Source organism: Anopheles merus, chromosome X, assembly GCF_017562075.2.
Source record: "Anopheles merus strain MAF chromosome X, AmerM5.1, whole genome shotgun sequence".
Lineage (NCBI taxonomy): Eukaryota > Metazoa > Arthropoda > Insecta > Diptera > Culicidae > Anopheles > Anopheles merus.
Window position 1 is genome coordinate 7,960,586 of NC_054081.1, and position 22,934 is coordinate 7,983,519.

Genomic DNA, 22,934 nt, shown 5'->3' on the forward strand with positions numbered 1-22,934 from the left:
ATGCTTTCGCGAAGCTTGGGCGAGATAATCGATGACTTTGACGAGGCAATAAATCCTGCCGCGATCGTCTGGGTCTGCAACCGGGCGCGCGGGGGGAAGAATGTTAGGCCACTTTCAGCAGTTTTTTTTTTTTTTGTTGGTGGTGCAAAATCGAAAACAGGAAGAAGATGAATGGGGGAAAACGATCGCCCGAATGAATTTGAAATGAGCCGCACGGGTTTTGAATGTCTCCTGGGGAGGGAGCTGTAGTGTTTGCCGGATTCCGGTTTTGACTGTACGAAACCAGCACACACACAAAAAAAAAAAAACTGGGAGACTGGCCCAGACACAATCCCGGCAACCGATAGCTTTCCTAGCTTGTGGTGTGACAGTGTACAGTCTGTGTGGTCTTGCAGGTGGTGGGCCAAGACAGCCCCTTACTTACCGGTACACATTCGCACATGATGCAGTACATGACGCCAAACGGGGGGCCCAAATCGGCGAACCAGGTCGTGTGCAGCTCGCGTATGGTCTTGCCAAACTGGCACTCTGTAATGAGATGGAGAGAGAGCGAGAGAGAGAGGAGCATACGTTAGTTTGATTGAGCGAGATAGAAAACATTTGAGTGGCGAACGAGCGCAAATGCCCGAAGAGGCCAAAAGGAAAGAAGTGGTAAAACAGTGGCATCACAAAACTGAGAACCGGTAATGGTCTAGCCGCCAAAAGCAGCAGAAGGAGAAGGAGAAGCAGAGCGAGAGACATGGGGAGGAGGAACAGATTAGTTAACAACTGGCGCCACCAATTTGCGCGATCGATCTGCTTTTTTGCTGCTGCTGCTGCTGCTGCTGTCGGTAGGTCGTCGGACAGCGAAAGAGGGGGCGGAAGACGGCAATGGCCGTTTTTTGCCACCTTCCTTGTTGCTCGCCGGCAATTCCTCGCCGGGTTGGAGCATTATCGCGCGCTGGAAGGAAGTTTGGAGCAGAACCGCTAAATTCAAGTTATCCGCGGTGGGGGGGTTTTTTTTCTCCCGTTTTCTGCTATCTCTCCCCCTTCCAAGGCGCGAACGTATCCGTTGCGTAGTTGCCAAGGGTCTGGCGTTTGCTCTGCCCCCAAACCCCTGCCACCCTCCCCCAAGCACACAAGTGACAGCTGCTGTCGAGGTACTCCCCGTGGCAGGTTCGGTGACTTCCCGAGGCCCTCAACGCTCTTCAACGCGCTTGATTGTGCGGTAGGAAACGCTGTCGATCGGTCGATCGATTTCACATTCATCATCAGTGAAGTGGAACGGTGTGGAGAGGGGGTTGACTATTGGGGGGGCGGTTTTTGCTGTTGCCGAGAGCTAATTTATGGTCCCATTCATCTTCGTCGGTCGGGTTTCCGATCCGGTTCGGAGCCGAAAAACAGAAAAAAAACCCGCACACATACAGAGTGCATTATGTAAGGTTGGAGAGGCGCAGCCGTGGGTTTTGGTTGGATAAAAATACCTGTGTGTGTGTGTGTTTGCCGGCCGGTATACACAGGAACAAAATTTGAGAGAAAAAAAAAAACTGTTTTGTCGCACATGGTCTGAGGAAGATCTCACCAAAAAGGAAGCAAATCCCAACAAAAAAAAAAAGAAACAAAATCCACAACAACCATGATGTAATGGAAGTCGGGCGGATGACGACGACGACGACGACAACGACGACTCCTTCTCGGGGAGGTAGGCAACCGAGGGCAGGAGGGTTGGTCCCGGGTGGCGGGAAAAACGCGAGGGAAGATCAAGGTCAATCGCTCTGTGTGTGTGTGTGTGTGTGTGTGTGTGTGCCAACAGAGTTGTTGTTGGTTGCGGTTTTTTTTTGCTGTTTTTGTTTTGTTGCTTTTCGGTTTTGACGTGTTGTTACCTACCCCGGGGCGGGCGTTAAAACTACGCAAAAACCACCCTTCTTCCCTCCTGTGACACACACACATACACACACACACACACACACACGCTTGGTTGAGCGGGATTCAGTGTGTGTGAAGCGCAGCGGACGAGACGAACGCGTTTTTAGTATGCACGGGAGGGCGCGCGCGCGCGCGCGCTTACAGTACGCTCCATTCTGCGCAACCGATGGGCCGTGGCCGCCCTCTACCGGATGTGATTTTGTGCCCCCCCCCCCCTGCGCTGCACCCACACCCTTTGCCCCACCAACACCACACAAACATGCTGTGTGTCAAGTGAATGTCACAAATCTGATTTTGAACACACAAAAAAAACACATCTCCAAATGGCGCATTTAGACGCATCTGTGTGTGTGTGCTTGGAATGGAAAATTCCTGCTGATGAGCTCCCTCCCAAACCCCCTCCCAAACCCAACGAAGAGGACACGCGTGTGTGTGTGTGACGGGTATATATCACCCCCAAAGCGCCCTGTGTTTGCTCGTTTGCCTCTTAAATAGTAATAATAATATCTTGATCGACATTCAACCCCCGCCCAGTCCCATCACACACCCCCTCCTTCGACCCCCCCCCCACCCCCCCTTCCCCCATTGAAGAAGCGCGCGCTCGGCAGCCTCCCATAAAAAGATTGTGCGAAACGCGCACAACAAATCATACGCCAATGATGCGCGCAAAAATAGAAAATGATCTTCGGGCGTGTTCCTACCAAAACGGAAAGCACACACACACACACACACACAGTGGAAGGTAGAGGGGGGGGGGGTTGGTGGGTTGGAAAAATGAGATCGCACACGCGCGCGGCCCCGGAGTGGTTCGTTCTGCTCTCGCGCGTGCCCCAGCAGCACACTTGCGCCACGGAAACAATCTGCTACCGCGCTAAGCCCGCTTCCCTCCGCTTAATTATGGTTGTGAAAAGTGGGATGAAATGTGTTTTTTTGTTTTTTTGGAAGAATAGGAGGATTTTGCTTTCCGATTCCCATTCCTACTCAAGACGAGGAAGGAGACGACCCGTTCGGGACGGGGATGAGGAGATTGAGATCCCGCCAGTGGGGGGGGAGTAGTCTCGCGCGCTCGTCAATTAAAGGCAATCATATGCATTAGCAACCAATTCAACCTCCAATAAAAACGGAATCTTGCACACGCTCTCTCTCTCTCTCTCTCTCTCTCTTTTGCCTTTCTTTCCGTCCTCTTAGAGATGAAGGGAGCACAAAAGAAGCAAGAAACCCTAATAACTCCTCACAGACACACACACACACACATGAGGTCGATCACGGGCCATCACGCGGACCATCTGGTGGACCAAATGGCTCCATCGAGTCTCAAGTAATCGCCTCCACATGTTGGCGGCACTCCGGCCCGCGCTTCCCAACTCCATTTTTCTTCCTACCACACACACACACACACACACACACACACACGGTGATGATGATCATCATCACATCTCCACCCGCCACCTATCGATCATTACAACACAACGCCGACCCGGACCGGGGGGGGGGGGTGGGGGGGGGAGGAAAAGGCCCCAAAACGGCAGGCGGACCGTTTGCGCCTCCTCCTACGCGATTAATAAATAAATAAAGAAATATGAAGCACACACACACACGCGCGCACGCCCCCACAGTACGGTGTGGTAGGAAGAAAGGAGGTTAATTTTCTCCCTCCCCCCTGCGCCCCCGCCCCCACCACCCTGCCCGTTCCCTGTTTTCCTGCGGTGAAGATGTACACACTTTACACCTTTTCTTCTTCTGCGCTCTTTGCCACTCTTGCTGCTTCCTTTCCCATTCCGTTTTGCACGCTCTTTGCTTTTCCTGAGAGGGAGGGGGGGGGGGGGTGTTTTCTAGATCTGGAATGTTTGACGTTTTTATTTTTGCCTTTTTGCGCGCGCGCGCGCGCGCTCCCAGCGATCCTCTGGAGGTACTTTTTTTACACCTTTTTGTAGCCGTTTTGTTTGAATTTTATTTTCTTCTCTTTGGCTGTATCTCTCTCTCTCTCTCTTTCTTTTTATTTTTGTTGGTGCTTGACATTTTCTTTCCTTGCTTTTGCCTTGCTTATTCCTGCATTTTGCAAAAAAAAACAAAACAAAACAACAACTTTAACACTGTTCTTGTCCGTTCCTTGCATGTGTGTGTTTTTAATGTATATTTTTCGTTCGTTTCGTTTCGTAAAGTTTGAAGTGTTTTATATTGCTTCTTCTACCTCCCTCCCACACACACACACACACACACACACACACGCCGAGCCCATCATCTTTCGGGCGTGCAGAAATTGAAATTTATTGCCCGCGTTATGCGCATTTCGGTTGGGGCGCAAACAAACAAACAAAAAAAAGCACACCCCCGCATCATACCCTCTGGCTGCGTAGGAGAACCACGCAAGAGCTCTTGCACGCCGCGAAGGTGGATCACAAGATCAATTGGAGGGTGAAACGGCGCGAGAGAGAGAGCGCACACACACACACAAGCACACATACCTACGTACAAACTGAATGCATGATTGATTCTTCCCCAATTAAGGATGTGGGATGGAGCGGGTTTTGCTGCGGCGATCCAAACAAAGGGTCATCAGCGGGGGCCCACCTACGGGCCCACCAAACAAATAAACAAAAAAAAAAAACCGTACTCTGGACAAGCGCCTAATTCGGGTCCTTTTCATTTTGTTGCAGGAACAGCAACAAAAAAAAAACGACTTCTGATTGCCTTTTCCACTCACAAACAGCGCGCGCGAGATAGAGAGAGCGACAGGGGCAAACGAACACGAATTAAAACAGACAACAATGCGCTTTTGGTGCGCGCGCATCGGCGGTGTGGGACGGGCCCACGCGACGCACCTCCTCACCGGCAACGTTTCCAAACAATCAACCCCCTCCCGAAAGTAGCAAAACGCCAACTAAAACCTGATCGGATGATATCATCATTAAATTAAACTTAAACGGGCAAAACGGGCCCCGCGCCTTGTTGCGACAAAACGGTCACTCTGCGGTGGCCCTGGGTGGCAGTGGTAGCACTTCGCACATTCGAGTTGGTCCTCATTGTAGAGGAGGAGGAGAGAGAGAGAGGTGTTCGGGATATTCGGGAGTTCACCTGTGTGAAGTTGAGATCAGAATTCAATGTCAATGTTGGTCAACGATAGAGTTCAATCTCTTCTTGGAGAGCCTTGGGATATTCGGGATATTCGGAAGTTCCTGGACAGCGTGAAGCTGAGTTATGTTTTGATCAGAATTCAATCTCAATATTGTTCAAACATAAAGTTCAATCTCTTCTTGGAGAGCCTTGGGATATTCGGAAGTTCCCGAACAGTGTGAAGTTGAGGTATGGTTGATCCGAATTCAATCTCAATATTGTTCAAACATAAAGTTCAATCTATTTTTGAAGAGCCTTGGGATATTCGGGATATTCGGAATTTCCCGGACAGCGTGAAGCTGAGTTATGTTTGATCAGAATTCAATCTCAATATTGTTCAAACATAAAGTTCAATCTCTTCTTGGAGAGCCTTGGGATATTCGGAAGTTCCCGAACAGTGTGAAGTTGAGGTATGGTTGATCCGGATTCAATCTCAATATTGTTCAAACATAAAGTTCAATCGCTTCTTGGATAGCCTTGGGATATTCGGAAGTTCCCGAACAATGGGAAGTTGAGGTATGGTAGATCAGAATTCCATCTCAATATTATTCAAATATAAAGTTCAATCTCTTCTTAGAGAGTCTTGCGATATTCAGGAGTCCTCCCGATAGCACGACCAAGGTAGGCATGTGTGAAATTAAGGTATCAGAATCAAAATCTCAATGTTGTTCAAAGATAGGGTTCTCTGCTTGGAGAGCCTTGAGATGTTCTGCAGGAGTTCCGATCTCTACATCAAGCTCCAGGAGAACGTGTTTCAATCTCAGTCATTGAAGATGGCCGATGGTATTGCATTATCGATGATGACGACACACAGGGGCCACCAGTCTCCAACACCAGCGGAGCTCCAATGACTCGCCGGAGACGGCGGTAGCGAACAACACCATCGTTGGTGGCGTAGGTAACGTGTTGGCGGGCCCAGAAAGACATTAACCCAGGGAGAGTAGTGTCAGCACACTCGGCGCTGCTCTGGCGCGCTGTGGACAAGATAGATGAGGTCAGTCCTTTCAAGAGGCCTATTAATTAAAGCGGAGGTGTACATGTGTGTGTATGTGTGTGGGCGAATCAGAGCACAACGACTGCAGCTGGCGTGCCGTATTTTATTCACACGCGAACGAGCGCGCGAGCGCGCGCACACGCAGGATCCTCTTCCAACGTTCGACGGCGGTTGAGGTTGTTGACGAGCAATTGCACCTATCTCTGGGCAGAGTGGTGGTGGCAGGGGAGCAACCACAACACCGGGGGGGCTCTCGGGGGTTGCTGGTTGCGAAACCGGAAGAGGTGCCCGTTTGAAGTACGCCGGTACGTGGTAGAGTGGCAGAGTAATTTACGACCTGTTCAAACAAACTGACACTCGATAGGGTCACAACAATATTTGGATGTTTCGAGCCGGCGGGCAGATGCGCGACTGACTGACGAGAAGTAAAAAAAAAAAGGGAAATAAAAAATCGGGCAATAAAACTCTTCCATTTCTCCAAGTGCATGCGACCAGGCGGGGTTGGGGTGGCGAGCGCCCCGAAGCAAGCCCCGCTGGAAGTTGAAAACCTGAAAGAGGTCGTTGACAGAGTGCCGATAAACATAGCCGTGCTCGGGAGGTGGGGCTGCAAGACGATTCGATAGCACTCGCGGCGAAAGGAAAGCCAAAGAAAGGGAGCGAAACCGGGCACGGGAGATCCGCGGCCCGTCTGTTTACATTTCCCGGCCCGGCGTTTGGACTGGTTTCCCCGAAGAATGCGAGCGAGCGAGCGAGCGAGCGCGCGCGCTCGCACTCCGAACACGATGTTCGATTACAGAGACCGCTCCCCCAGGTTCTTTCCCAGGTGGCTCCCCGCCCATCGGTTCGATCGTTTCGCCCAGACGCACTGTCTGCATTTGGGAGCGAGGGGTACAAACAGAAACGGAGAGAAGAGAAAGAAGAAGACACAGAAAAGTACTCTGGACTGGTCGACAGGCACAACCACCCAGGAGACCCCTGGGCGCGACATCACATCAGCAGGTGGCGCGAGGAAACTGGTGGGACGACTGTTGAGGTGAGGGCCGGTTGTGTTGGTAGGATGTGCCGACACCGCCTCCCGACTGCTCGGGGGATCTGACCAGACCGAGTGGCGGCACTCCCCTACCCCTGGTGAAAGCGGAGTACCTTCGAACCTCCGGGATCTTAGAACGGCAGAGAACGTTTCGGTCGAGAGTCGCGTCGAGTCTGTTTGGGCAGTCACTCTGGACCTTCTCCTATCGATGGGAAGAGCTCTGCAATGTAAAGATATACCCAATAATATTGCTAGATAGGGCGAGTCCCAGCCGGCTTTACAACCCAAGAAGTTGCTGTGGGGACGTGGAAAAGCAACAGCACGCAGATAACGCAAGCGTTTGGAGCTGGAGTTTTGGAGACGCCACCGGGACGAACAAGTGGGCACAGATCGGGGCGAGGTGGATCGTGCAAATATGCGTGTGAAAACCGTCCCTCCCCTATGCGTGACAAGTTGAAGAGCCCCGCTTGATCGAGACTGACTGTCAAGACGGTGTCGCAGTAATGACGGTTTCATGTTCCACCACCGCTTGGAGCATCGGCAAACCGGACACGGAAGATCGATTAACACGAAGGGGAAGAAATGCCTCCGCTGTGCTGTTGTGCAGTGTCCCCGCCACATTCCAACCGTCTCGGAGAGGAAGTTTGAGGCCGTGGGAACGCTGCGCGATGCACCGCAGAACCACTTCGCCGTACACCTTGGGGCGAAGTGAGACAACAAAAATGCGACAAATCTTCTGGTCTGCCGTCTGGTCAGATCAGATCAGCCAACCGAACCCAAGAAGCGGTGGTGCTGCCGCACCGTGTGTGCATATGCGTGTCTGTGCGCTCCTGCACCAATACCACCGTGTCTCTCTCTCTCTCTCTCTCTCTCGGTGTTTGTCAACGCCGTTTGAAACGGATTTTGCAAAAATAGCAAACGGTATGCGCGGTTTGAACTTTAAATTGCGCGAAGTCAATTCATGTCGCGCGCCACCGTCGTCGCCGACGACTACCCTGCCTGCCCACCACATCTCTTACACCACCGCCAAGTGCTCTTCTTCCAAGGGACTAGAGCTGTGTGTGTGTGTGTGAAATCGTATGCAGTGCGCACACAGCCACACACGCACGCACAGAGGCCTTCTTAGTAGCCGTGCCTCGAAGTACGTGCCGCGTTGTGTAGTAGCAGCCAACGCACGCATGCAACGCACACGCAGGCAAGGCCGGTTTACTGCCATCCCCCTTTGCAGCGTGTGCGTGAGGAATGTTGCACACCCTCCCTGACCCTGTTGTCTCTCTGATCTGAGTGCTGATCGACTCTAATGGGGAGGGGAATGCTCAGCTACTACAGCTCTTGTTCCCCAATCGCACGTCTCTGCGATCACTGAGGGCGATATCTCGCTCTCGATCCACTGTGTCACACAAACACACACACGCACACACATGCCATGGTGGTGTTGTCGTGAGGCTGTATGAAAATGGCTACCGCACGGACGACGCCAAAACCGACGCCTTCGAATAGGGGAGCCTTTCGACCAGCTCCAGAGATATTTCGCAGCTCCGCTTAGGTGTACCTGTCGACAGACAGCAAACCAGGAGCATTCGCTACACAGCAGACACACACACACACACGCACAACCATAGAGAAGGAAACAGATGAAAAAAGACACACTAAAGTCGGTAGCGAATGTCGACTAGAGTAGTGGCCGTGCGCCCGTCAAGACGGCGGTGACTTCACTAAAAATAGTCTACGTTAGAGCATGACCGATGAATGGTCGAATGGTCTTTGCAGCGCCATCTTTGCATGGTGTAGGTATGTCTGAGTGTGTGTGTGTGTGTGTGTTTGTTTTTTTTGTCTGGGTACAGGGAGCTCCCCTACAAATCGTACCACGGCCCCCGAACTCCTCCTGACAGAGCGCATCGTGCCGCAGGCGTGCGCCTGTGGTCTGCACGATTAATTGGACGGGTATCTTCTTTTTCCTTGTTGTTGTTGTTTGTGTGTGAACAATTTTCACCACTTCACGTTGTTGAGCTTTGGTGGCCTCAGAGAGCGGGGGCGGCTCATTCTGATACGTCTGGGACGGTGTGTTGTGTTTTGAAGTATGCGAACGGAAAACAACAAAACAAAAAAAAACCTCCAACGGGCGGGGGGCGCGCGGTTGTGTGTGTTTTGATTGTGCCCCATATTTTCGACCCCCCCCCCCCTCCTTCTTTAAAAATGGGAAATCTTTTCACCTCCCCTGCGTGGAAATGCCCCTGTGTGTGCACATTCTTGCGGCGTGCGCTCACAGGAACGACGGCGGCAATCCTCGTTTTGCAATTCCCGTGCAAATCTTCGCACCCGCACGCTTTCCGGGACTCTTTCGAACGTCACATACGCTCCCGGGGTTCAATGAACTGCTTGCAAGTACATTTACATTTGCAAAACAAAACTGACGACTTCCTCCCCGCAAACCTACGCGCAAAATCAAAATGGTAGCCTACGCGGTGATGAGGTCCCTCGTTTCTAGTTGTTAGGGCGCCCCGACTTCTTCGTGTCCACTATCCCAACATGGCGAAACAGTGAGTCAACTGTGGAGTGCGAGTGGCTCCCAATTCCTTTGCCAATTCCAAAACCCTGGAATTCCGGGAGAGGAAGATGTGATGCGAACATCCAGATGACACAGATGTCAGAGGTCCTCGCCAAATCCGAAATGTGGAGTTGTGCTGTGGAAAGAGAAACAAGGCCTGAGGATGGCTTGGTTTGGGAGGTTAGTTGGAGATGAAAAAAAAAACTTGTGTTGTTCCGCCTCTCGCCAACCGGCCAGGGTCCGCCATCCAATTAATTACCGTCATTCAGGTTAATGCAAACGCGCCAACTGTCAACCTACGCAATGGGCACACGACGACGTGCGGGCCAATTCCAATTCCACCCATTTGTAATGCATTTTTAACGCATGTATGTGCGTGCGTGTGTGTGTGGGGTACGGTTCGAGGAGTAAAGTTCCGTTAGTGAGGCATTCAATTGCTCCAATAGCACACGCAGCCAACACACCAAGCAAACCGTGCATGCTGAAAACGGTGCATTTTTGTTTTTCGAGGCTATGTAGCTGGTCAGTTTGTGGCAGGACCCCGGGCGAGTAGGTGTAGCCAACAATGCAATTAGCTCAGCTCAAATAGCCACAAACACACAGACACGCTCGCCAAAAAGGGTTTGTTGTGAGCAGGGGAAAGCGGTGTAATTCAATCGTTGCATCTCTTCCCCCGCCCAAGGTGTTCGAGCTCCCCCTTAGGCCGGCTTAGCCACTTTTTGGGGCTCGCAAGGTGGGATGGAGCGGCCCCAGTGTACAATTTCTAAGCTCTCTTACTCGTCCCCCTCACCCCCTGCGTGTGTGTGTGTGTGTGTGTGTGCGTCCCTCGTGCCGCAAATGCAAATGAGTGAAGCGGCACATAACAAGGTACGCAAAAAAAAAATATTTGCGCAGCCCGGTTTTCCGAGGCGCGTGTTCCGTTACGTTTCCGGTTACACGGTGCAGAGCGCTTGCCAGGCTTGAGAGGTTGAATGGCCCCTCCGAGAGGGAGAGAGAGAGAGAGTGAGAGAGAAAGACAGGGCGATAGGAGTCAGCAGCTATTTGCGGACGCGGACTGATGAGGCGCAGAAATTGGCCCTGAATGCCAACAGGCCGTAGGCGCACAAGAAGGTCCATACACGCCGGGAGCTCCAAAGAATCTACGTTCCAGCACGCGGGAACGCGGGTCAAACAAAGTGGCAGCAAGAACACGCTTCCGAGGAATGGTCTCGCAACTCGTCGGAGAGCGCAAGACTTGTGAAACTTCCGGACAGTGCTTCAGAATGTCTGGATGTACACGCCGATGTTCAGCCGTTGTGAGGGAGCATGGTGGTCTAATAGGTTGCGAGCTAAAGCAGCCGGGCCATCGTAACATCTGGGATGTTACACAGCCGGTCACGTCCAACACTTTACAGAATGAATTTACCGCTCAGAGCTCAATGTATCGTTTCCCTGCTTATTGGTAGCCTCTCAGGTAGCACCGGGGACACCGCTGCCGCAGGTAAAGCGCGCCTGGGATCTGAGAACACGTCCCAATACCCAACAAAAAAATAAAGATAAACCATAAAGCAACCGTAAAGCAAACTACGGTTTACAAGGGCGGGCGACCAAACGTGTCAAATAGAGGAGGGAGCATTGACGCAGCGGGTAGCTTTACGCAGACAATAGGACTGCAGGACTGCAAGACAAATTGGCTCGCCCTCTGGAATGTCCCTTCCGAACCTGAACCGCCCGTTCCAGGCATGGGAGGTGAAGAAAGCAACAAAAAATTGGTCGGAAAAGACAAAGAATGTGCGACGAGGGAAAGAGGGTGTCCGATTGTACATTCCCCCCTGGGGCGGAAATCACGGAAGCGTCACTTCCGATTCACACCAACCCACACACACACAGTCATCTGGACACACCTGGTGTTGGAAGAACTTCAGGACGATCTACACATCACATCTTCGGCACGCAGAGCTCTTACTTTCTATCTCTCCCTCTCTAGCTCTTTTCGAAAAGCGCACGCATTCTTCAGCATTTCAATATATTTATACACGCTCAAAATTCTTGCCTTCGGGAAGGTTTTATTTTTCCTCTTCCTCCTCCCAAAAAGTCAAAAGCTGCCGATGCGGCCAAATCCACCAACGACAGCAACCGGCACACGGCCCCCACCCCGAGCCAAACCGAAACCGAAGTTGGACAGTTGTCGGGACACAAAAATAATTGAAAAAACATCATCATCGCACATCGGCGGAAGCGAACGCGTTCGGTTCTTGTTGCGTTAAAGTGTGTGGCTACACGGCTTGCGCTGGTTTGCAACCAACCAACAACAGCAAAAAGACACCTCCTTTGAGTGAAGCTAGAAGAAATTATGAAATATTTTACCCCCGCGCGCGTGTGCGCTGCCCCGACGGGATGGTTTGTTTTTTTTTTTCTTCTTTGCTCGGCTGCACGGGGGAAAAGTCCCCCGCTCTGCCGATCTTTTCACATCACGACGGGTCAAGTGAGCATCCTTTACGGGCAGGGGGCATGGATTGGGGGTTTTGAGTTTAAAAGTCAAATTAACCAAAACACACACACACTCGCACGTTTTTTAGGGGGATACATATTTTGAGCTGGGTTAGTTTAGCTCACCACCGATCCTTACATAATTATCACCGCTCGTCTGCAGCGTTTGATCGTTCGTTGAAGGAAAACAAAAAAAAACTCCAGGTGTTTGCAGACATTCGCAACTCTGCGCCCGACGGAAAGCGATAGGCCAATTCTGAGCACGGTTCTGGCCGGCAGATGTACGCTAGAAGTTCGCGAGCGAAGATGCACTGGCTAGGTGCCCCCCCCCCTCCTCTCCTTAGAACACGCGCCAGCCAGCGCTCACGTGAGGTTCCGCGCCGTACTAAAGCCCTGCCCAAAAGGAGGTGTGGCCCGTGCGGGCTGCAAGCACCAGTTGTAAGTCGTCTTTTTTTGGTTTTGCACCTCCCTGCACCTCCGCAAAAGGGCGCGCCCTAGAGCGCGGCTGCAAACACACGGGCGGGCGCAACACACCAACTAACAACAACAACAACGAAAAAAAGGGCGAAAATAGATATCTCGTGATCAGCAACTGACGTCCGCTGCTTGGCCTGCCCCTGGGGCTGCCGGGTGTCTCCCCCCCCCCACAGCAGACCCCACAGCTTCTTCCCTTCCTGCACGTCACATAGCCACGACACGACCGGTCTCTCACGCTCGGTCTCGTTCGCAGAGCTCGAAACTTCCGTAAAGCGTGAGGGTTTTTTTGTTGTTGTTTTGTTTGTTTGTTTTGTGTGTGTGTGTTGCTGTTCGCGTTTCGTCACCGAATTGTAGAATTCGGGCAAGACCTTAATAAAACGCTACGGGGCGGTTTAATAGTTTCGATTCTGTGCTAGTGCTACACGCTTAAAGGACACCTACCTGCGGGCCGGTTGCGGCGCGCTCCCTCGTCCTCGATCAGCAGCGGGTGGCGGCGGGCCGCCACCGGTCGGGCGGCGAACCCGACCAGCACCAGCACCGACAGCCACAGGAGACAAAGTGTCGCGATAAATTTAGCCATCGCAGGCTGCGGTTCTGACGGCTGGCTGGCAATTTGGGTGTATGGTTGGTGCTGAGGTTGGTTGGAGCGTCCTTTCCGCGCGTGCGAGCGCTACCGCGCGCGCTCTCTCTCTGTGCGCGCTGGTTGGATTGAGGATTGGCTGCTTCCTTTCGGCACTGTTGCACTCTTGCACAAAACAAACACTTGCACTACTGCACAGGATTTTGTTTCACTATTTGATTGATTGATGTTTAACAAAACTGTTGTGTGTGTTTTTTTTTCCTCTTCAGGATTTGCTGCTTTACTTTCACCGTTTTTTTGTTGTTTTCGTTACAAATCACACACTTTTTGAATTGAGGTTGTAATTTTTTCTTTCTCGGTTTTCCTCACGGCGAGGGTTCCTCGCCTGCGTTTTTATTTCCTTTTCCTTTCCAAAGCAGAAACACGCGGACCGTTTCTCAAACACTGCACCTACACTAACAATTCGTGACGTTTTGCACACTCACTCACACTTCGGGGCGCGTTTTTTGCAGCACTTTTTTGCTTTTTTTTCTTCTTTTCTCTCTTTTTTGTGTTGCACTGCACGGTTTTCTGCTGGGCTAATGTTGCGACCGGCCGGTCGGCCGACGTATTATCCCTTTCCGGGCGGCACTTTTGCACCAACGCAGGGTGTTCTGTTGCTGCAGCGACCACCGGGCGCGGAGGGAAGAGAACATTAGAGCAAATTAGAAACAAACCAAAAAAAAACACACACACACACAAACACGCAAACAAAAAACAGAAGAAAAACTGTTTGTGCTTTGCGGGTTGGGTTGTTCCTTTCTTTTCCCACTCCGCACTGTGTCCGATTCGGCTCTGGTATGTATGTGCGCACTGGGCAGCTTCTCACGAGCGACTGAACCGTCCTGCCGCTGCGAAGCCCTCAGCACGGGTCACCTGCGCACATACACACGCGCGCGCGCGCGCGCGCTCGCTCGCTTATACATATGCGCACGCACCCATACAGACCCGAGACACGCGCGCGCGCCAGCACCCTGCAGAAGGACCTGCCCGTTTTAGGGTAGACGAGAGCCGAGAGAGCGCGCACACACACACACACACACACCTCTACCTTCCGTCCTACCCTTCTCACTCTCTCTCTCTCTCTCCCAAACGGGGGTTTTTGCGCGCTGCTGCAGCCAATTTATATACCCGCGGGGGCGCGCCAGGACTCGCGCCGATCGGGATTTCCCGGAGAAGAAAAACCCAAAACTGTTTTCACCTCCCTCTGTGTGTGTTTGTGTGTGTGTGTGCGTTATTTGCACCCCGTAAATCAATCCTGTTTGGTTTGGCGGCCACTAGTTGGGCACGGCCACTGCTCACCTTGTCCTGCTGGCCCCGCTCACTCGGCGGCGGTCGGCGGCTTGCGTTTCCGGCGCTTGCGGGTGCTGCGCTGCTTCGGGCGCGTCCACCGGTACGCTGGCCGGCGGCCGACGGCACTGCTGCACTGGCTGCTCCTCCTGCCGACGCTGCCCGGTGCGGCCCCACCGTTCGTTGCTTCCGTTCGTTCGATCGTTCGTCTAGTAGCGGCACCGGCTGCTGCTGCTGCTGCCCGGTGGCTGCTTACATTTTCCTGCGCTTCGCGGCCAAACACTGCGGTGGGGGGAGGGCGCAAGAAAAAGTAGTACATTAGGATGGATTGAACCGAATTTGAATTAAAAAAAAATAATTATAAAAAAAAGGATTCAAATTTAAGATCCCCAAACGCAACTCCTATTTGCAAACCCAATTTCCCTTTTCTTCTCTCTCTCTCTCTCTTTCGTAGAAGGGTGTAGGAAAGGTAGGGGGGCGAAATCACAATTTTCTTCTTCTTCTTTTCGGCGGGTTTTTGAGCGTGTTTGTGGCCGTTGTGTGTTTGATGGTAGAGCGTAATGATTCTGCTGCCTGTTCGCTGCTGCTAGCGCGCCGCGGTTGTTTGTTGGCGGCAAACATGACCTGCACCAAGGCGTCCTGCACCGTATCGCTGCATCCCGCCCGCTTCCCCCCGCCTTTGGGTGCGCGATTGAGGTTGATGAGATGCGCCGGCGGGCTTGCAGCGCTGCGCCGTTGACTCGTCGCCGTCGTTGGCAGGATCGTGCGGCACAAACACACACAGGCGAGCGCGTGAAACACGATACCATCCGGGCTCGGAGGGGTGGTGAACACCCCCCTTTTTCACACGTACATCACTCCATGCCCTCTTCTCCTTCTCTCCGCCCAGGCACACAAATACTACTCTACACACACACAAACACTGGCTCGGTCGGTCACACGGTTGGTGGCCTGGGAGAAACGGTGCAGCGCAGGATGGATCACCTTTTTTTTGCAATCCATCTCCCCCCATCACCCCTTTGGGATGCCTTGTGATGTCTTTATAAATTTTTCAATTTATTTCCTCCTCCTTCCCCTTTCCACACACACTGCTCACACTCACGAGTTTGCGTTCTCTCCCTCTCTCTCTCTGTTTCTCTCTTTGTCAAAAAAAAAAATGCGAAATTTCGCGCAGCCACCAACAAGGAGAGAAGAGCGCAGGCAGGGGATGCTCTTTTTGCGCGATCGCTGCTGCTGCAGCGCCCGCTGTCACAAATGTCACACTGCACACACACACACACACACACAGCTACAAGAAAGAAGAAGAAGAAAAAGATGCACACGGGCAGCACACACAAACAACAACCTTTCAAAAAACGGTCGCGCGGGCGCTCCACCACCAGTCGAGCAAAGGGCGACCAACAGACGGCCCCAAATGGCAACGCTTCCAACGGTTCCAACAACACGGCCTGCGCGCCCGGTTACACGAAACGGGTGCTGCTGCTGCTGCTGCTTGCTTTGCTTTGCTTTGCTTAAACTTCTACTGGCCCTGCTGGCTGCACGCTCACGTTCTGACTCTACCGAGCAACCGCGCGTTTGTGCGATCCGCTCGATGGGAAATCGAACCTTTTTGGCTGCTCCACCGGTTGCGAGCGCTCGCGCTCTCTCTCTCATTGCAGGTCGCACTCGGCTCATTCTCGCGCGCTCTCGCGCACCACGCTCGCTCGCTGCGCTGCGTGCTCGTGCTCGCTCGCACCGCACTCTTTGCGGTGTTGCGTTACTTGCGAGGTGCATCGGAGAGCCTGTGTGTGTGGCGCTCGCTCACTCGCTCTTTCTCTCTCGCGCGCGCACAGACTCCCTTTTGCAGAAGCCTTACTCCCTTTTTCTTTCTTTTTTTTTTTTGTTTGCTTTTTTCGCCCTTCCTGCTGGCGTTTTTTTTTTTTATTATTCACTTTTCATTTTGTTTTGCGCCACAACTTGCGCGACGACTTATGCGGCCGAGTGCGCGCTCTCTCTCTCTCTCTCTCTCTCTCTCTCTCTCTTTTCGCTCTTCTCGGGTGATATTCTCTCGCCCTCGCGTGCATCTCGTTGCCTTTTTTGTTGTTGTTGTTGTTGTTGTTGGGCTTGGTGGTGGTGGTGGGTGCAAAATGCAACCCTCCACCCCCTCTCCTCTCAAAACCCCAACCCTCTGCCGGCATACGGGCAAACTCCGTAGTCACTTGTGCGGACTCGCCGCAACAGAGCAAGAGTGAGAGAGAGAGAGAGAGAGAATGAAGAAAAAAAAGAAACGGATGGGATGCAAATATGAAGAGCAGGTAGAGCAGGGGCCCTCGGCAAGAGCATACGCATGTTGAGGAGGTAAAGTTTTAGTGCATCCCGATCGCTCCGAGCCGGTTTACCCGCCCGGCGACTGGGCCTATCTGGCCCACGGGCGGGAGGCGGAAGGGTTGAGTAATTATCGGCACAATATTTCGCGGGGACACTGAGGCGCTCCCGCGAGAGTTTGTTCACGCACGATGCCGATGGTTTTTGTGTGTTATTGGGTTTCTTCCCCCACCCCTACCCCCCTTCGAAGCAGCAGGCGGTGGTGAAGAAGAGCGGAGGAAGAAAGTGCTAATCACGCTTTAATACGTGCGAGGCAGCTTCGGCTGCGCGGACGGGTTCAAAACGGAACCAACGGATTTTTTTTTTTGCATTTCTTTTTTGTTTTTGTTTTGCCGCTCGGCGCCTTTTCTGACAGGTGACGTTCGTGCTGGTGCGTGCGTGCGAATCGCTCAACCACCGCCGCCCTCTCCTGCTGCTGCTGTGCGAAAGCAGAACGCAAAAAGAATGCGCAGCTGATTAAGCGCTGTCTAAGCGCTGCACAACCGCAAGCAATGCGGAGGAGACCGCCGGCACCCCGGTTTAAAATAAGATCACGCGCCACGAGCGATAATCACCTAACCCTCCCCAAAAACAACTCTACCCCCCTCCCCACCTTTTTCAAATACAACCTACCTTGGTGCGAGTTGCAAATCATTCGCGTTGCGCGGTTTTGATTCGTCCCCGTGCAAAATTGACAGCGGCAAGGAGTATGGGGAGCGGCGGGGGACCCTCTGGCGTGTCTCGTTTGCTGCGTTTTTCGTTTTTATGCGTCGCCTGGCGGTTCTCGACACTGCTGGTGAAGATGCTGCACGATATGCGCGCGCTCTCTCTCTCTCTCTCTCTCTGTCGCGTACGCGCGCTCTCGTTTTGTGCCCTGGGCGGCCGGAACGGTGCGAAAACTACAACACGCGGCGGCGTGCGCGGCCGATGATAAATTGTCTCGCCTCGCAGGGTTTCCCACCCCCTCTCTCACACACACACACACACACACCCGCACCCAGCGGTTACTCAGTTACAGCTCCTCTCTCTCGCTCTGTCTCTCTTGGTCGCTGTATCCAACTGGGGGGTATCCACGTTCTGGTTCTGGGTGTCACGGTGGCTCCGGTGCTCCACTACAGCTGCTGCCGCCGCCGTTTCACACCTTTGGCGGCTGGGGACGATCCAGGTGCGCGCCACCACACGCTCACCACGATCGGAGCGTGCAGGCGCACACACACACACACACACACACACAAACGGGTCTCTACGGCAGATTACGGCAGGAGGAGGTACGGTGGTTTTTCTCTCACCTTTTTTTTTTCGATATAAATCTTCTGCCCACCGATTACCGGGGGAGCGATTTGTTTTTCCTCTCCTTTCTGCCCGTCCCGGCAAACCGATCGTGTGCTGTGCTGTGTTTGCGTGCGTCGAAGAAGAGCACGAGAGTAGCAGAACCCACTCGCACGATCCTTGCCAATGTAGTGGTCGTTGTTGTTGTGGTGGTCGTTTGTATCGGATGTCGTCGTCGTCGTCGTCGTCGTCGTTTGTCGTTCGATATGCGTTTGATCGTCGATCTCCCGTGCGAAGAACTTTGTGCTGGCAGCAGCTGCTGCTGCTGCTGCTGTGTGGGCGGCTGGGAGAATAGAAAAATAGATAAACCATTCACTCATACTACTCTGGGTGTGTGTCTGTGTGTGTTTTTTTTTGTTTGCCGAGCGAGTTTTCCGGTGCCGGCGGCAGCACTCTCTAGCCAGCGTACGGGCGCAATGAGATGCTGTGTGTGTGGTATGTGTGTGTGTGTGTGGGTGTAGACAGACACGTAAGCGTGTAGATACTATCCGATAAGCGGTGCTGTTTGTGCTGGTACACAAACAGGCATTCTTCTTTTTTATTATTTTTTTAAATTATTGTTTCACCAATCGTGCTCGTACATACACACACACGCTCACACACAGTCGGCCCTTTAAGAGGACGGAAAATAAATCACGAGCGCTCCTCCTCCTCCCACCCGCTTTACCGATCGAGTGCAATTAGCAAAACAAAACTCAGAAATAATAATACTACCCCATCAGAACTCACCCTTGCGTATTATTGGCGCCCGGTAGATGGCGCTCTCTCTCTCTCTCGCGCGCGCGCAACCGCTAAACAACTAACCAACACACACACACACACACACCAGCGACCGAAGACTGACCGACGCCTGCCTGCCTGGCTGGGTGGTACTAACAAAGTGTCCGTTACTGTTCCATACACACACTGCACACACTGTACACGCAGCCTTCAGGGACGCTTGGGCGCTTTTAACGAGCGTCCCTAGTCCCGAGCGAGCGAGGGCCGTCCGCTGGAGTCTTCCGCTGCACGCTCCCGGGGACACACTTTCACAGGGGCGAGAAGAAAGTTCCGTTGCTCAGCACACAGCACGGTCGCACGGTCACCACCACGGCTTTGGCGCTCGGTTCGGTTTTGCAGCCGTTGGTTCGTGCTTTGGCACGGCGGTCGCGGTCGCATCACTAGCGCAGGGCAAGGCACACGGACAACTTCACGCACGGTGTGGCTAATACCTACTGCTCCTTGGCTGCTGCCTGGCTGGCGCTAGATACGCGAGCGTATGTGTGCGCGCGCGCGCGCGCACACCATCGCTTTTGCGCAACCGGGGCGGCAAACACGCGTACGAGTGCTGTTTGCGAAATAAAAAAAAAAAAAAACAAAGCGAACTACAGACCCAAAATCCAACAGACCGTTGTGGCGTTGTGTCGCGGTGCGTTCTTTCACTTCACTGCTGTGCGGCATGGTGGGGTCCGCGCTCCGATCTCCGCTCCCCACATGCGCACGCGTACACCATCACGGCATGTGCGATGGCTCTGAGAGCCTCTGCTTTTCATCTCTATCATCTCCCCCCCCCACCCTTCCACCCCTTTGTTTCACACCTGTCTATACCGGACTACCTGTCATTCTGGGGATGCTCTTCCCCAAAACAACAAACAAAAAACGAAGAGAGAGAGAGAGATGAGAACAACGCAGGGGTTTTCGGCGTGTTCTGATAATGAGCCGTTTTGCTATTTGAAGCCAACAAGCTAGAGTCCGTGGAACAATGTTCATCACCAATGGGTTGTAACCGATTAGACATTTATGCTTCCCAGTTTATGAAGTATCAGTAATATGCTTCAATATGGATATTTATTCCGTGTTTTGAATCTATTTCTGAGCCGATTCTGATTCCGGAGCCAATTCCGACACCGGAACTGATTCCAGAGTCGACTCCGAATCAAGAATTGGTTCCGGAGTCGGAATTAGATCCGAAATCAGAATCGGCTCCGGAGTCGGAATCGACCTGGGAATCGCAATTTGCCCCAAAAACGCAACCGGAATTGTATCGAGAATTGGAATTAGCTCCAGAATAAGAATCAGTTGTTGAATTGAAATAAGAAGTTTCAGAAGAGATATCAGTCCTGGAATCTCCATGAGAATTGATCGTTTACTAGTAAATTTTGATTCTTTGCGCCTATCAATACGTAGCATCATTGGATCCATGCGTCTATTCTTATGGAGATGCCGAAACTGACTCCGATTTCGAAGTCGATTTAGATTTCGGAGCCAAGAACGAATTAATTCCGACAAAAAATACATTTTTACCAACACTTCTTTGCTGATACAAGAGGTGGATCCTTGTTGAGGTTTCAGTGGATTTTTCGGATGTTCTTGATTTAATGTTCTGAACACATTGGTTTTCCGTTTCTGTGTTGTTATTTGTATAGTTTCGAGAGGCTATGGCTCCCACGGAGTTCTATTTTTCCGTTTCTAGGAGTTTCGGAAGTTCCGTTTCTATCTGATTTTGGCTCCAGCTTGAGCCATCTTTATGAACCAAAAAGGTTTCCAATTTTCTGTACGGTGCCCGTGTTCGACCAAATTCACGTTAGATCGCTGTCCCGAGTGGGTTCGCTAATCGATGTTCTCCTTGCAAAAAAACATGTTCCTTGCAGTGGATCATATCCCTATTCTTGCATCAATAATTAGATCAGTTTTTTTTAACTCCATTTCTAATTAGAAGATCAAGTAATATCAAGTTTTTGGATTTTGGCGTAACAGACAGCCTTTGCCTCATCCATCCTAATCAAACGTTCAGTTAGTGGCCATTTATGACCCTAATTCTTTTTCTTTCTTTTTTGGGACAACAGCACCAACGCTTAGGCCTGTTTTAGCCGCTAATAGCCTTGACTATCTGGCACCAAATGGCAATGATGTATTCCATTGATTGCTTTATTTCACAACCAGTAGGATTATAATCATTGAATCTAATTAGGTTTTATTTTGGGATAGAAATCTTTTCTCATATCACCTCAAGAACTCTAGGAACAATCTGACAGCTCGATCAAAAAATACACAGCGCTTTGTATATTTCGCCATGTCAACGGAGAAAAGAGCAAGGATGTTAACTTTGGAGTACGCATTTACTCGGAGCCCCAAGCTCGAGCGAGTGACCTGGTGAACCCTTCGACAGCCTCGTAGAATATGCCGAAAGCAGTGCGAATCGCCTCGCAAATGTCACGTGTGCGTATCGCGCGTGTGTGTGTGTGTTTGCATTTCTCAATCGCTTGCTCCAAATGGTGCTGCTGCTCCCCTTTTACAAGAGCTGCTCGATCCGTACCGATTTGTGGTTCGATCGTGTCAATGCCTCTCTCTCTCTCACACACACACACCGTGGTCTCTAACCGGTAGGCCCAATCGGCAATAATTCACGCGAAATGGATCGGAGAGGGTTGGCCGGAATGAAGTAGAATGGGACGGAGGGGGATGGGGGAGTAATGTAGTAAGATGTCTGCGACATCTGTGCTCCGTCAATTTACGTTACACTCGCCCTAATCCGCAATATTGCCGCGCTGCTCTCATTTTTCGTTTTACGAGCGCGGCGTCACATTCCATCTGAGGGAGCACACATACACACACACACACACACACACACACACACACACACACACACACACACACACACACACACACACACACACACACACACACACACACACACACACACACAAACACACACATATACAGAGAGCACGGGCGGGGGATGGTCATTGGCGCTGATTGATGTGATTGAGCCAAAGACCTGGGAAAGAGGGGGAGGTGGTGGAGTCACCAGGACCGAGGACTGCCGCGACCGTTCACTATCTAACGTCGTGTAGTTGACGTGTTTTTTTGGTTTGTTTTCACTGTTTGTGTGTGTGTCACAGCAAAGAGAACAAAAACAAAACCCCCCATCTAGCGGCAAAACATTGCTTCGATTAACCACGTACAGACAAACTCTCCCCCCTTTCCCCCCATGGGTGAGTTTTTGGGACGGGAATGCAAGGCTTCGCCCCAATCTCTCGCTCTCTCTCTCTCTCTCTCTCTGTGCCACTGCTGCTCGCGTGATCGTGATCGAGCTTGCAAACGACAACGACGGCGTTCGGGAAGGTGTGTCCCGTGTTGGTGGGTCACGTCTCGTCTATTCCTATGCCTTTGAGAGGGCAGCCACGCCAGTGTCTGTACGCCCCCGGGGTAAGCGGAAGGTGTGTGTGTGTGTGTGTGTCTTTTACCGTGCTGCATACCGTACCGACATTCCCGAGCGATGATGAATACGTACGTTCGCGGTACGTGCCCGGCAGCCCGGTGTGTGCCAAAGCCCCGGCGCGTACATGGCACAGTCCCGGTATGACCTCATCGTGGGACGGTGTACCGAGTTTTGCCCGGGATGGGCCTGCCGACGGGAAGGAGGGGGATCTCAGCCATCCCCGCCGGTGAAATATTTTTACACGCAACCTTTTTTTTTTTAATTAGGACTAGAACTAATTTGCGAAATTACGTAGTGACAGCGGCCTTTGCTTGTAATGTTCTGCGTAGAAAGCAATGTCTGAATAAGTACGCAGATTAACCGGCATACCGAGCCGGTAGGCTCGTGGAGCAGTCGGATAGTCGTACGACGTGTAGCGTCTCTCGGGGCGTGTGTGTCCTGCTGCGACGCGACTTCAAATCCCGTTCTAGATCAAATTAGCTATCTCATGTTCTGTTGGATATCGAGAGTTTTTACAATCACATTAGATGCTTTGGCTGATGACGGTTATGCAAAAATAAAAGAAGAAGAAGAAGAAGAAGAAGAAGAAAATGAACAATAAGAAGAAGAAGAAGT

General features: G+C 52.0%; 1 protein-coding gene across 1 annotated transcript in view; it reads right to left on the reverse strand.

The window, feature by feature from the left end:
* Window positions 1-13,957, reverse strand: part of LOC121589615 (dorsal-ventral patterning protein Sog-like) — a 15,423-nt gene extending 1,466 nt beyond the window's left edge. Inside the window, exons 1-3 of the mRNA XM_041908680.1 lie at window positions 13,929-13,957; window positions 12,979-13,776; window positions 425-528 (exon numbers count right to left, since the gene is read on the reverse strand). Of these exons, the coding sequence (XP_041764614.1) occupies window positions 425-528; window positions 12,979-13,117 (243 nt within the window). The 5' untranslated portion in view covers window positions 13,118-13,776; window positions 13,929-13,957. The remainder of the gene's footprint in view (window positions 1-424; window positions 529-12,978; window positions 13,777-13,928) is intronic.
* Window positions 13,958-22,934: the final 8,977 nt, after the last annotated feature.